The sequence below is a fragment of the Paroedura picta genome, chromosome 3, assembly GCF_049243985.1.
Source record: "Paroedura picta isolate Pp20150507F chromosome 3, Ppicta_v3.0, whole genome shotgun sequence".
Classification (NCBI taxonomy): Eukaryota; Metazoa; Chordata; class Lepidosauria; order Squamata; family Gekkonidae; genus Paroedura; species Paroedura picta.
Genome location: NC_135371.1, coordinates 51,392,472 through 51,405,890, shown reverse-complemented (window position 1 = coordinate 51,405,890; position 13,419 = coordinate 51,392,472). Strand labels below are relative to the sequence as shown.

The following is a 13,419-nucleotide window of genomic DNA, read 5'->3' as shown; positions in this document are numbered from 1 at the left end:
TGAAATTAATGTGAAAGTTGGATTTGGAAATCTGGTGTGGCAAACCATGTAAAGGCCTGGTTGGGCAATTTGAATCCAGAGCCAGAGCTCATGTGTTTGAAATGTGGTCACACATTTGATTTAAATATAGAATCCAATTTAAATATAGAAGTACCTGTAAACAGTTTGGTACCTTTTGCTTTGTAATACAAAGTAGGTAACCTATGACCTGATGTTATTGCGCTGTGTGTTTTCCCAGCACTCCCTTTGGTAACCATGATATTAGCAGGGAAACACACAGCATAATGACATAGACACATGGGCTAAAGTGAGCATCGCCTTGTAATATATTGAAGTAGGCCAAGTAATGAGCTTGGTAATAGCTTGGTAACCAGTGCAGATGGGATACATTCTCACCAGCTTATACGCCTCAATAGAAAAGCAGCAGCATTTTGTACCAGCTGTCATCCTAAGCAGTATTTAGGGATACCAGTCCCAAGGTGGGCCCTGGATTTATAGCTCTTCTCCAGATTAAAGAGATCCATTCCCCTGTAGAAAATGGCTGCTTTGGAGGGTGGACTCTATAGCATTATACTTCACAGAGGCCCCTCCCAGCACCAAATCCCACCCACTCCCAGTTCCATCCCCAAAATCTCCAGGTATTTCCCAACCCAGAGCAGCAACTTCATTCTTCTTTTATCTTATATTTTCTGTCTCTCTGTTGAACTTCTTAATCACTGAGTTGTGCTGTTTAAAATGCGCTTAGTGCTTCCTACAATGCTTCTTCCCTCCCTTTTTTTCACCACACAACCATCTGCTGACTTTTTCAAACATTCTAAGTTGAGCACTATAGCAGTAAGCCATATATCATTTCACCACTAAAGCAACACCATTGAGAAGCCTTAACTCCGTTGACTCAATGGAGTCAAGGCATCTCAATGGTGCTGCTATAGCACTGAAGTGCTATATTGGCTCAGTGCTATAGCACTCAAAACCTCAGAGGAAGATCACACAGCGAGAAAGGGTGGCGGGGGAAGTGGCACTCTTTGAAATGACCATAGGATTTCAGAGACAGCTCATTAATGGAAGGAAATTTGCTGCATGAAACCCCCATCCCTGTAGTGATTTACTTGAAATTTGGCCAACGATGAATAACATCCTGTTTAGAATGGTGATGTGAAAATCTTCACTCACCTCACCAATTAACTAAGTACAGTATAACTCTGATTAGGATGGCACTTCTACTTTTCATTGTTTCATCAAGGGCAACTCAATATAAATCACATTGCACAGGTCTAATATGGATAGGGTTGACAACTTCCAGGTGGGGCCCTCTAATTTTTCCTGAATAAAAGTTAACCTCCAGACTGCAGAGATTAGTTACCCCAGAGGAAATGGCAATTTTAGAGGCCAGGCTCTAAATATGGCATCACACCCTGCTGAGCTACTTCGACCAATTCCAACCTCCCTAGGCATCACCCGCAAATGTCCAATACTTTCCAAAGCTGGAGTTGCCAACCCTAAGTCTGGAAGGTATGCATTATCAGAGCTAGGTGTCCAGTAAAGTTGCACATAAGCATGTTACTGCATGACAATTGTAAGTAACTATTTGAATTATAAGTGGACAAAATGGATATTGAAATGAAAGGCATGTTTAGATCAGGGTCTTCAACCAGAATTTTACACATAGAATATATTCTTATCTTGGTGTTTCTTCTTAACATGTGCTTCCTGAGCTTAAGTTGCATTCTTTTACAGTTTGTTAAGTGAACAACAAAAATAGTTAAGTGGTTACTTATAAGCCAAACATTTATTTTCGGGTTTGTTTGATTTTAAAATTACTAATCCTTGTCTATTTAGAGATTTTGTCATCTTTTTAGAATAATCAATACATTTTAATCATATGGACAGCTGCATACTATCTCTTTGGTCCCGAAACCTGATTTGTGCAGTGCTTACTGAAATTCATTACGCAAATGCTGAGTCATGCCTGAGCTATACCAATATGATAAGAGTCTTTCTCAGCCAAAGGCTTATTCTGATTGTAAATGGCTTTCAGTAGCAATTGCTCTTAGAGATAAGAAATGCATAGTAATTCTGCATGCGTACATGGAACATAAATTCATCCTTAGGAACATTCATAAATGAATGATTAACTTTAAAGTCAGTTAACTGATTAAAGTCAGTTAACTTTAAGAATACAGAAGAAAGGGGGAAAGACTAAGAGCCGTCGAGAGTGACTATTCCTCTAAATTGTTTTAGCGGCTTTAGGTCTGCCCTTATGTCTTTATTGTTTAAACTTTTATGTAATTTCCCGATTTTTTAAAAATTCATAGGCTCCAACTAGGCTGTAGCTAGGGTTGCAAATCTTCAGGCAGGCCTAATGATCTCACAGAATTACCATTGATCTCCAGCCTACACAGATCAGTTAGCTTGGAGAAAATAGCTGCATTATAACCACTGAGGCCTCTCCCCTACCCAAGCCACTCCCTGCCCAGTTTTCATCCCAATTTTCCACATATTTTCCAAATCCCAGTTGGCCACCCTAGTTGTGGCAAGCCTTTATGAAGGAGGCAGTAGAAGGTATGTGTGAAAACTCATTTTTAATGTATTAATATTACCTCTTCTGGTAGGGTTGTCAGTCCTTGGCTGGAATTCCAGGAGCACTGTGTATAGGGGGGGGGGACTGCCGGGATGTCACTTTCTATTCTAAAACAGGGAATGATATCCTGGCATCACTCAACATCATTTCCTCCCCTCATTTCTCTCCTACCATTCCACTGAGTGAGACTAAGCCCAAGAGCCTTAATAGATCATAAATCATGTAGCCTAGCAACCAGTTTCCTGAAACTACCCTTATAAACAAGAGCCATAATCCACTGCCACTGTACAATCCCAGAGCCTGGTATTCATTAATATAGTATCCAGGTCATGGTTAATAACACTACCCTCAAGGAATTTGTCTATTTTTTAAAATAATAAATTTGAATTCCTAGTCATCACCACATTTTTACTTTTTTATTACAGATTCAGTGAGACAGCCTATGAACAAACAAACACATTCACCAAAAAATCGGTAACATAAACTGTAAAATAAGCAGACCTACTCAATTACAAATTTACTCTTACAAGGAATAGTCAATAACTAATGGATTTATAGTCTATCTATATCATTGTCAGTCATATAAAAGAACAAATATATTCTGCCTTGGTTTATAAAAATATAACACAATTTAATAAATCTACAGATTTTTCTGTCATCGCATACAACCCTGCTATTGTACAGAGATAGATATGTTTCTCTCTCTATGGCTGATACCTTCTTGCAGAACAATTGGTATTGGTTGAAGTTGCCCTAAATAGACTACACTTAACCTATCAATTTAGGTTGATGGCCTAGCAATAATTTGATTTATTAACTTCTGCTTTGCAGTGGGCACATGTTAGGTCATTGTTATCTAGATGTCATTTCCTGTGTCCAAGCAAGTGTAACTGGTTATATATTAGCAAGAGAGGCAGCAATAAGTTATAAGCAATTGTTGTCGAACGTGAACATGTTGCACAATTATGAGCTACATTTGTTCAGGTCTTCAACTCGTGGTTGTAGAATCTTACAGTTGTCTTACTTTTAGATTCATAATGGAATAAGAATTACACAGCGATTTTAGACATAGTTTTGGGTTGCCTGGTTGAATTTTTTAAAATATTTTGTAATTCACCCTGAATCTTTGCTATAAAGTTGGGCAATAAACATAGCAAAAAGAAAATTAATAGTTTGAAAAATGTCTATCTTCAGTTTCACACCAACTTAAACAAAACTTGAGCAAATGATGGCTAACAAAATAGAATGTAATAGCTACATGATATATGAAAATGTGGGTGAAGGAGTGGAAAGATGCTATTATTACCCCCACACTAGAAAAGTAGGATTTGGTCCGTGATATAGTTATGTCAGCCCACCATCAATCCCTTGTTAATCCATGCCCCATCAGTCTTTCCTTTGCATACATTTATGCCATTGTACAAGTTACACTTTCTTTGAAGATTATTTTATTTTGCTAAGATGATTGGAAGTTTAGTTGTTGTGATCACCACTAACATCCCTAAATCTTGTTGGTCTGTGCTACTGGACTCAAATGTAGCTGTTCTAGTGCAGACTAACACACCTATCCTCTGAAATTAAAAACAGAAAAACCCAGAAGGTGAATTATCACAATAGCACAATATCCAATGCCTTGGTTCCACCATAATTGAATGGCTCAATCTCATAGATGTACTCAGCAAGCAGTGTAATGTGTGTTAATATAGCTTGTCATTCCCTGAGCAACAAACTGGTCTGTGCTTGCATGGTTGTTGCAGTCTCTTTCTACAACAGCTATCACCTGACAGGGTGCTGCTGGCATAGATGATTATGTGCTAGCATCACTGCATTTAGGATAGCATGTAGAGGAACCTATCCTGTCCTCTTCTATCCCTCTCATGTCTTCACAAGAAGAGACCATGGCTCAGTGGTGAAGCATGTGGTTTACCTGCAGGAAATCCCAGGTTCTATCTCCAGCTAAAAGAATATTAGATAGCTTTGGTTGGAAAGAATATAAGAGAGCCAGTGGCAGGAATACTGCTGCTGCCTGTCAGAAAAAAAACAATACAACATTAGATAGACGTCCTGTGTGGAACATTCTCACAATATCTATCAGTTTCTGGGCCATGTAACACATCATGCCACTGCAATATGACCAAGTAATGCCAGGGCAGTGGCAGGGGTCATCAGAGCCACTTTCCATTGTGATATTCTGCTGGCATATCTGATTTGTAGGAGTCGAACTACTTTTGTTATAACCAGGTTATGTGAATTGTAATTGGAGGAACTAAATTAGACTCAATTGGGGCAGTGAAAGATAAAAAAAGATCTATGTCCATTCTAGTTTCATTTTAGCTTAGATACAGAATGCTTTGGGTGATCTTTTTCAATGCTCCTATCCACAATGTGTATTGTTACCAGACCACACACCGTTCTAAGCGTCTCATAGGGATGACCAAGTGAGCTATCCATCTTGGGCCCCAAGCAAGCCATACAGGAATTTGCCCAAAGAAGGTGGCCTCGCTCTGATGAGTCCCTCTTCTTAGGATTTCATCCTAGCTCTGGAACTTCTCATTTCAGACCTGGTTACTTTACAGTATAATTTTATGCAAACTTGCTCCAGTCTAAACCTCTTGGTTTCAATAGGCTAAAATGAGAGTAACTCTTGATAGGATAGATTCAAATGGGTAGCTGTGTTGGTCTGAAGTAGAACAATAAAATCAGCGTCCAGTCGCACTTTTAAGACCAACAAAGATTTATTCAAGGCATGAGCTTTCGAGTGCAAGCACTCTTCCTCAGACTATATAGGATGGCACTGTCAGCCAGCGTTTATCTTCAGAGCTAATGCAGGAAATTCACAGATCTGGGAGTTGAACAATGTATACTAACTCTAAAAATTTAGAGAGCTTTTTCAACTTTTTGATTCAACTAAGAAGCACTTTTTGGATGTATACAAAAACCTGTATAAGAGCAGTAGATTTTGACTAGCAGTCTTTAGATGAACTTAGCATTGGGGCTAGATATATTTCAGAATTCTCTTAAACTATGAGTGCAACTGAAGTTCTATCTAAATAAATATTTGCTTTATTTCTGCCTAGATCGCCCTGGATTACTGAATGTGAAGCCCATTGAAGAGATACAAGACAATTTGCTGCAAGCTTTAGAACTCCAGTTAAAACTGAATCATCCAGAATCCTCACAGCTGTTTGCAAAATTGCTGCAGAAAATGACAGATCTCAGACAAATTGTAACAGAACACGTGCAGCTGTTGCAAATCATAAAGAAAACGGAGACAGATATGAGTCTTCATCCACTCCTACAAGAAATTTACAAGGACTTATATTAAGGGCCTTGGAGTTTTTAATTCATTGACATGACGTACGTTCTTCAAATTGCACTATTTCTTTTAGGAGGGAAACATTACATACCTACAAAATTACTGTGAAAAAAACATTGAGAGAGAGCGCCTTACTATTATAGATCTATTTTATGCATATTGTTTATAAAGACACATTTACAATTTACTTTTAATATTAAAATGTCTATATATCAAAATTTTGGCAGTATTTTCCAGATTACTTTTTATTTAAAAAATGTCTTCTTTCACAGACCAAAATTACTTGTTCAGTCTGATTAAAAAAATAATAATCATCTAAGTTGGTTAGCTGTGCAGTTAAATTTTCAGCTTTGCTAAATGGTATTATTTTCTGTACAAAGCATTCTGGGCTTGTCATGCAGTTACATAATGATGTGCAAATAACCGGGACTGATCACCACACCTTCCAAGAAGAGTCAAATTATATATGCTTACACATACACACATTCGTGTGTATATGTGTGTGTGTGTTTCCATTCATCCTCACTCTCTGGACACCAGTATTCTACAGTTAATCTGCTCTTCTGGTTTCCATGTTCTTTCACTGGTAAAATTGTTGTTATTCTTAACGACATTTGTATTGTGCCTTTCATCCTAGCAGCTCAGGGTACAGTACACTCAGTTGTGAATCAGTTGCGTAGAATATTCTAATTCCAAGGCAAATACCAACCCACCCACAATGGCTGCAGAGCAAAACTTGCAAATTCACCAGCAAGATGACAGCCCACTTCAGCAATCTGCTGCCAGCCATGCGTTGGATTTAGCACAGGAGAAGAAAATTAGTTTTGCTTCTTAGTCCACCCCAAAAAAACCCAACTAAACACTGTGTGGGGTAGCAGCAGCAGCAAGCGTGCTCCTTTTGATCTTGGCAGAGGGATCGTTTTTTTGTGATTGCCCTAAAGCAAGGTGAATGTTGTGAAGGGAACAGGGATTTTTACAAGGGCAGATTATGCATGTTTCCTGCTAGGCTATTCAAATCAGGCACATCGTGTTTACTGAGCAGCAAGTCAGGGCAAGAGAATGTTCAAGAATTTCAGACTGTAAGGAAATCCAAAATAGAAATATTCTAATCTTGAAAACAGTTTTCCAATCTTGAAAACAGAGGGAAAGGTTCTGATATTAACTGTACTTTCATACACGAGGATACCTCCACAAAATAAGATACATTTTACTATTAGTGTAAGCAGTATCTGCTCTTCTGGTTTTACAGGAGAGTTTGGACCAATAAACTAAAGCAGAAATACAGCCAAAAGAATGCTCTTTGCCCCAGCACCCACAAAAATGCAAACTGCCCCCTGCTGACATTGCTTCATGTTGCAAACAGCAGCATCTTCAACTGGTGACAGTAATCCCCCGATCAAGTGCAAATGGGCAGGTGACTTTCATGAACCACTGTGGATCAAAGAGAGTTTGCAGAGAATGAATGCAAAATACAACTGCTGGACAAATAAGACCAAGAAACCATTGGTCTCTCTAACTAAGGAGGATATGTTTTTGACTGGCAGAATCTCTCCACAGACTCCAGAAGATGTCCACACCATGCTATCAGAGGTCTCTTGACTGGAGCAGCAGCAGCAGATGACAATGATATAAATGGGGGCCTGATTATGTCAAATGTGCCAAAAAGATGTTGTATAATGGCATAGATCACCACTTAGCAGCCATACTAATACATAGTTGGAACACACACATACCCAGCACTACCTGCATCCCACACTGTCTTGTGATATCCTCCCATGGAGGTGTAGAAACCTACATTAAAACAAAGGAAACATACATTAAAACTTTCACAGGAAAAATTTGGGATTAAATGTTTTTTAAAAAATTGTTTACCTTGAAAGCACAAAAGCTTTACACAATGTCCCCAATCCTCCACATTTCCCATTTAAGGGGAAAATGCTCTTCATACAAATCACAAAGTTGACTGGGCCCAGTGGTAATGAGAAAAAGAAACTTTATTTACAAAAATAGAAGCACATCTTATATGACATATTCATGTCTGTACATTTCACTTATTGCAAACAGATTAACTGCAAAAAGGTTGACTTGCTCCAGCTCCAAGCCCATGTAAAAGAGAAGTCTTATAGAAGTTGAAGCAGAAGGCGAGACATAGCCAAAGAGGCTCAACATTTAACCCAGGGGTAGTCAAACTGCGGCCCTCCAGATGTCCATGGACTGCAATTCCCAGGAGCCCCTGCCAGCGTTCGCTGACTACCCCTGATTTAACCGGTGACAGGGTACTGCCAACTGTACTCAACTGAGAAAATTCTTTTAACCTTTTCCCTCCCAGATCCTCTTGCACACAGAGCAAGAGTGAGCAAAAATGAATCAGGGTGGTTTTTTTCTAGTTTTTGGTCTCCAAAATTCAGTATTTCCAAAAAATCCCAAATCCCAATACTAGCATGGTATTTAAAATGAGCTGTAAGAAGAGCTAGCCCCAGCCAATGTGAGGCAGAGCCACCTGGCTGATCCTGGGCTGGCTCCTTTTTCAGCTTAGTTTAAACCATGCTTCAAGAGGTGCCAGCCTCAGCTGAGGCAGCACCCAGGCTATGCATGCAGCAGGGAGGTCTCTCAGCCCTGCACACCAACCTGAAAGGATCAGCTGGGGCAATGGGAGCTGACAGCCAGCCCTAGTCAAGAGGGTGGGGAGCATGGATTAGTATAACTCAGTCGTTCTCAGCCAGGGATGCTAGTAACTCCAGGAATACTTATTTAAAAAGCATTTTATTTTATTAGCGATGTCATGCACATTGCAAACATGTGACTTCTGGGGGCTTGGCAGGGAGGTGTGGCCAGTTGGCATTACTTATGGGGTTACTTGAAGCCTGAATAAATTGAATGGGTTATTCCATGGTCCAAGGACTGAGAAAGACTGGTATAAATTCATATCTACAAATAAAAATGGGGAAAATGCTTTTATTTTGGCTGAGCTATCTTGGTAGCCAATGAGATCAGAGAATCTGTAATCATTTTATATTATACCTGGAAAATACCTGTAAGAAAATATCTGTAAGATATTTTGGGGTATTTTTTCACCTTGATTTAGCTAAGTGCACACCCTTAATGCAGAGTTATAATATCCAACACCCCGTCTTAATGTTACATGCAAGAGTTTTCAAATTTCACCTTATAGTTCTTCAAATCTGTCTCTTTTTAGAGGCTTGATCAGGATGTCAGCCACCATGTTTTCTACTGAACAGTAATCCATCTCTATTATGGATTCTCAGTTATGTTACACACACAGTGAAGCTTCACACCAATGTGCTTAGTGCAGGCAGCCATTTTTTCTAATTGCGAAATCTTCGTGCAGCTCTGGTTGTCTTCTTTAAGTTGAGCTGGCTTTGCTCATCAACTCCAAAGTCCTTTTGTAACTAGTTTAGCCACAATAACAGGACTCTGCATGCTTCAGCAGATGCCATATATGCAGATTCTGTGGAAGGTAAACATACTGTACTTTGCTTTCTACTGGTTCAGAAGATTGGTCCACCTCTATACAAGAACAAATGTATTTTGTGGATTTATACGTCTAAGTGATCTGCCCAATGTGCATCAGTGTAACCAATTCATTTTGAAGTACTGAAGGATGACAGCTGGTTGCAATATCAGGTCTATAAGTGGTGCTTTGGTATAGAAGTTTTCCTATGACATTTCTGCCTGCGTACTGGCATGCTCTAGTGAGATCTCCGTAAGAGGCTGTGGGTAAGCGGAGCCGGGCAGCCATCTCTCATCGAGAATGCGCCTTGACGGTAGATCCGGGTTTCCAGGTGGCTCGGAACCAAGCAGAGGTTCACGCCTCAACGGGTTCCCAAAATTGGTCACCTCTCTGTCATAACCAACAGGTCATTGGGGGCACGGTGAGCCCAGTGGGGTGCTGGAGGGCCCTGTGCATACCTACTGGATTAAGCTTTGGCTGCCTTGTGGCCGGACAGCCACAAGAGGGCGGGTTCCCCATTATCCCCATGCTGTTCAACGCTCAATTGTTCATTAAAGTTGTGGCCTATTTAATGCCAAAAAGAGTTGTTAGTGTTTTTTGTGACGGAGGTATTCCCCTGCACGGCAGGGGAATATTCCTTAATTTCTACTTCTCTGTTTAGGCACTCTACCACACTATTATAGTCCATTTGCCTGCCATATCCAAAATCAGGTCATCAATGTACACAAGAATCAAAGTAGGTGTCCCATTTTTTAGTTTACTGTACAGACCTTGAATTTTCTCCACGTGTGTAATTTTTCATTCCAGGCATGTACTGCCTGTTTTAGCTCTTCTGTAGTTTACAGACTACATTTAGAAGAGGAAGAGTTGGTTCTTATATGCCACTTTTCTCTACCCGAAAGAGTCTCAAAGCGGCATGCAATTGCTTTCCCTTTCCTCTCCCTACAACAGACACCCTGTGAGGAAGGTGAGGCTGAGAGGGCCCTGATATTGCTGGTTGCATCTGGGGGAGCGTGGAATCAAATACGGCTCGCCAGATTAGAAGTCTGCACTCCTAACCACTATATAAAGGTGCTTGAACTCTATAAAAATCTATAAAACCTTCTGGCTTCTCCATGTACAAATCTTCCCATGAAGAAATGCTCTCTTTACATTTAGATTTTTGAGCAAGTTCTATAGTTTTCAACATTAAATTCTTGTGATCTTCAAATATCTGCTTGATTCAACCATCTTTATCACAGCAATTATGGAGAAGAACAATGGAGAATTTAAAAATATTTAAACCAGTACTAATCAAAGACTTAAGTCCTATTTAATCATTAATGTTAATTTAAGCTTCAAATAGACTCTGAACCCATAACCTATTGGGGATGGATGGATGGATGGATGGATAGATGGATAGATGGATAGATGGATAGATGGATAGATGGATAGATGGATAGATGGATAGATGGATAGATGGATAGATAATTTGCCTTGGAAGTAAAAAAGCTTTATGCAGTATCCCCAGTCCTCCCCATTTCCTGGTTACAGGGGAAATGCAAACAAATCACAAAGATGATCTGACTGCAATAGTAACAAGAGAAAGAAACAAAACTAGAAACACATCTTACATGGCATAGTCATGTAGGCAATCTTCAAAAAGTTAACTTACTACAGCCAAGTAAGACAGAGAAGAAGAGAGGCCCTATATAAGATAAAATAGAAGGCAAGCAATAGCCAAAGAGGCTCAACATTAGCCAATGAGAGGGTAGGACCCACTGCCAAGTGCACCTGCATGAGAAAATTCTCTTAACCCTTTCCCTCCCAGATCATCTTGTATGTAGAGTTACAAGAAGTACCAATATATATGGAAGTGAAATAGCAATGATATTTATTGGTTCCTCTTGTTCTGGAGAGAGTAAGAAGGGCTCTAAAATATAGAGTTTTGCTTTATGATGGGGATGAGGTAAAGACATAACATATCTAACCCAAAGGTAAAATGCTATTACACTTTTAGGTAACTACTACCCATGTATTCTTTAAACATCCATTTTCATAGGTGCTAAGAATTTGACCAAACTTCAGGTTTTGTATCAGATTCTAAAACACTAAAATGTTAACAAATACGTGGCATGTTGGAGTTGAGACAGTTTACTGAAATAACAAAAGCATTTGTTTCATGAAAGCTGACTTGGGCTTTCTTGCAAATTAAAATGCTCAGCTTGTGCAAAGCCATTAAGTAGCAAAATGGTGTCAGTTCTTAACTATGTAATTTGGAGATACACCAATGGTAGAAAGGAGGAAAGAGTTTCAGCTGTGGCTTTTTGCTGTGAATTTCATTGTAACCACAGTGAGGAACCAACAACATTTTTTAAAACTTTGAGTGTTTTCTCATGTGAATTATTATTATTACAATTTTGGTTTAACTTTAAATATATTCTGGTTCTATGGGATTTTATTTTGGAAAAAAGAAGAGGAAGCTTGCTCATGTCAGTTTATAAGTAGGTTGTGTTATTTTCAGAACCTCCAGGGCTTTGGAAAAAATATTCCAAGTCATAAATCACTGGTTGCTTTTTGATCATGAGGGCAAGAAAAAAAAACATTTTATAACTTGCAATTAGAAGTAATCAGCAGACTTTTTTTTTAAGGAATCTTGTCACGTACTTACCATGTTGTGGTAAGCAGACTGAGGGAAGCCAACCTTTTTAAAAACTGTTGTTGAAAGTCTTCCTGTTATGAGAGGAGTGGGTATTTTGCCAGGATGGTACTCAAGAGTTCTCAACATGGCCGGATATGCTGTCCTCCCTGTCTTTCAGAAAACATAAAGAATCTAGCTTCCTAAGATAGCCAATTGTTCTGGCAAGTGGCTATGAGTCATATCCACACAACAATATCATTTGCTTACCCTCCCCCCAAACAAATGAGTGTTTGACAAAAAAAGATTTATTCCCCAAATTTCTACCCAATGGAGACTCAAAGCAGTGAACATAGTTCTCCTCCATTTAACTCTCACAACTATGTGAAGGGAGGTTAGGCTGAGAGTAAATGACTGGCCCAAGATCACACAGCAAGCTTCAATAGCAGAGGTGGCTTCCTGGGTCTCCCACATCCTAGACTGACTCTAAACACTACAACACACTGACTAGGGCTGGGTGCTTCGGTGTCCAAAGCGGCTGTTTACGCCCTAAGCAGCCAGCGCCACGTCACAGGGGAGACGGGAGGCATGGGTGCCAGCATGCTGGCGGGTACACATATGCAGGCGCAGAGCTCCTCCCCCTCCTCCCCCCGCTCTTCTGGGAGCTCATTCCACCAGGTGGGGGCCAGGACTGAGAAGGCACTCACCCTTGTTGAGGCCAGGTGAGCTTCTCTGGGCTGGGAATGACCAGCAAGTTGGTACCTGCAGAGTGCAAAGCCCTGTGGGGGGCATAGGGCAACAGGTGGTCCCTCAGGTATGTGAGTCCCAGACCATGAAGGGTCAAAACCAAAATCTTGAACCAGATCTGGGCTGCAAGTGGCAGCCAGTGCAGCTGCCTCAGCACAGACTGGATATGGGCCCTCCAAGGTGTTCCTGTGAGGACCCTAGCAGCTGTATTTTGCACCAGCTGCAATTTGCGTATCAAGGACAAGGGCAGAGTGAGTTACAGAAATCTATGCAATAGAGCGAGTTACAGAAATCTATTCCGGAGGTGAACGTCACATGGATCACCGTGGCCAGGTGTTCAAAAGACAGGTAGGGCGCTAGTAGCCATGCCTGGCAAAGGTGGAAAAAAGCCTGGTGGGCTAAACTCTTGTCCTGTGCCTCCAAAGTCACTGAAACATCTAAGGTCATTCCCAAGTTCCTGACCTGGGGCGCAATAGTAAGTTGCATTCCAGCCAGGGCAGGTAAACATGCTTCCTGTCCTGCCCTCCTATTCCCTAGCCACAGATTGAGTTTCAGATGACTCTGCTCCAGCCATTCAGTCACAGCTTCCAAACATCCAGCGAATGATTTGGGGGGGGGAGGGAGTCTACGCTGCCATCCTTGAGGAGATAGCGCTGGGTGTCATTGGCATATTGATGACAGCCCAG

General features: G+C 40.5%; 2 protein-coding genes across 6 annotated transcripts in view; one reads left to right on the top strand and one right to left on the bottom strand.

Annotated features, from left to right (window-relative positions):
- PPARG (peroxisome proliferator activated receptor gamma) overlaps positions 1-6,115 on the top strand; it is a 75,186-nt gene extending 69,071 nt beyond the window's left edge. For 3 of the 5 annotated variants that reach the window (XM_077325655.1, XM_077325657.1, XM_077325654.1), the window contains exon 7: positions 5,659-6,115. In XM_077325655.1, coding sequence (XP_077181770.1) covers positions 5,659-5,906 — 248 coding nt within the window. In that variant the 3' untranslated portion in view covers positions 5,907-6,115. Of the gene's footprint in view, positions 1-3,006; positions 3,056-5,658 lie in introns of all 5 variants that reach the window. The other 2 variants (XM_077325658.1, XM_077325659.1) reach the window with 2 other exon arrangements.
- LOC143831989 (uncharacterized) overlaps positions 3,067-13,419 on the bottom strand; it is a 66,287-nt gene continuing 55,934 nt past the window's right edge. Inside the window, exons 4-5 of the mRNA XM_077325670.1 lie at positions 7,631-7,688; positions 3,067-4,607 (exon numbers count right to left, since the gene is read on the bottom strand). Coding sequence (XP_077181785.1) covers positions 4,549-4,607; positions 7,631-7,688 — 117 coding nt within the window. The 3' untranslated portion in view covers positions 3,067-4,548. The remainder of the gene's footprint in view (positions 4,608-7,630; positions 7,689-13,419) is intronic.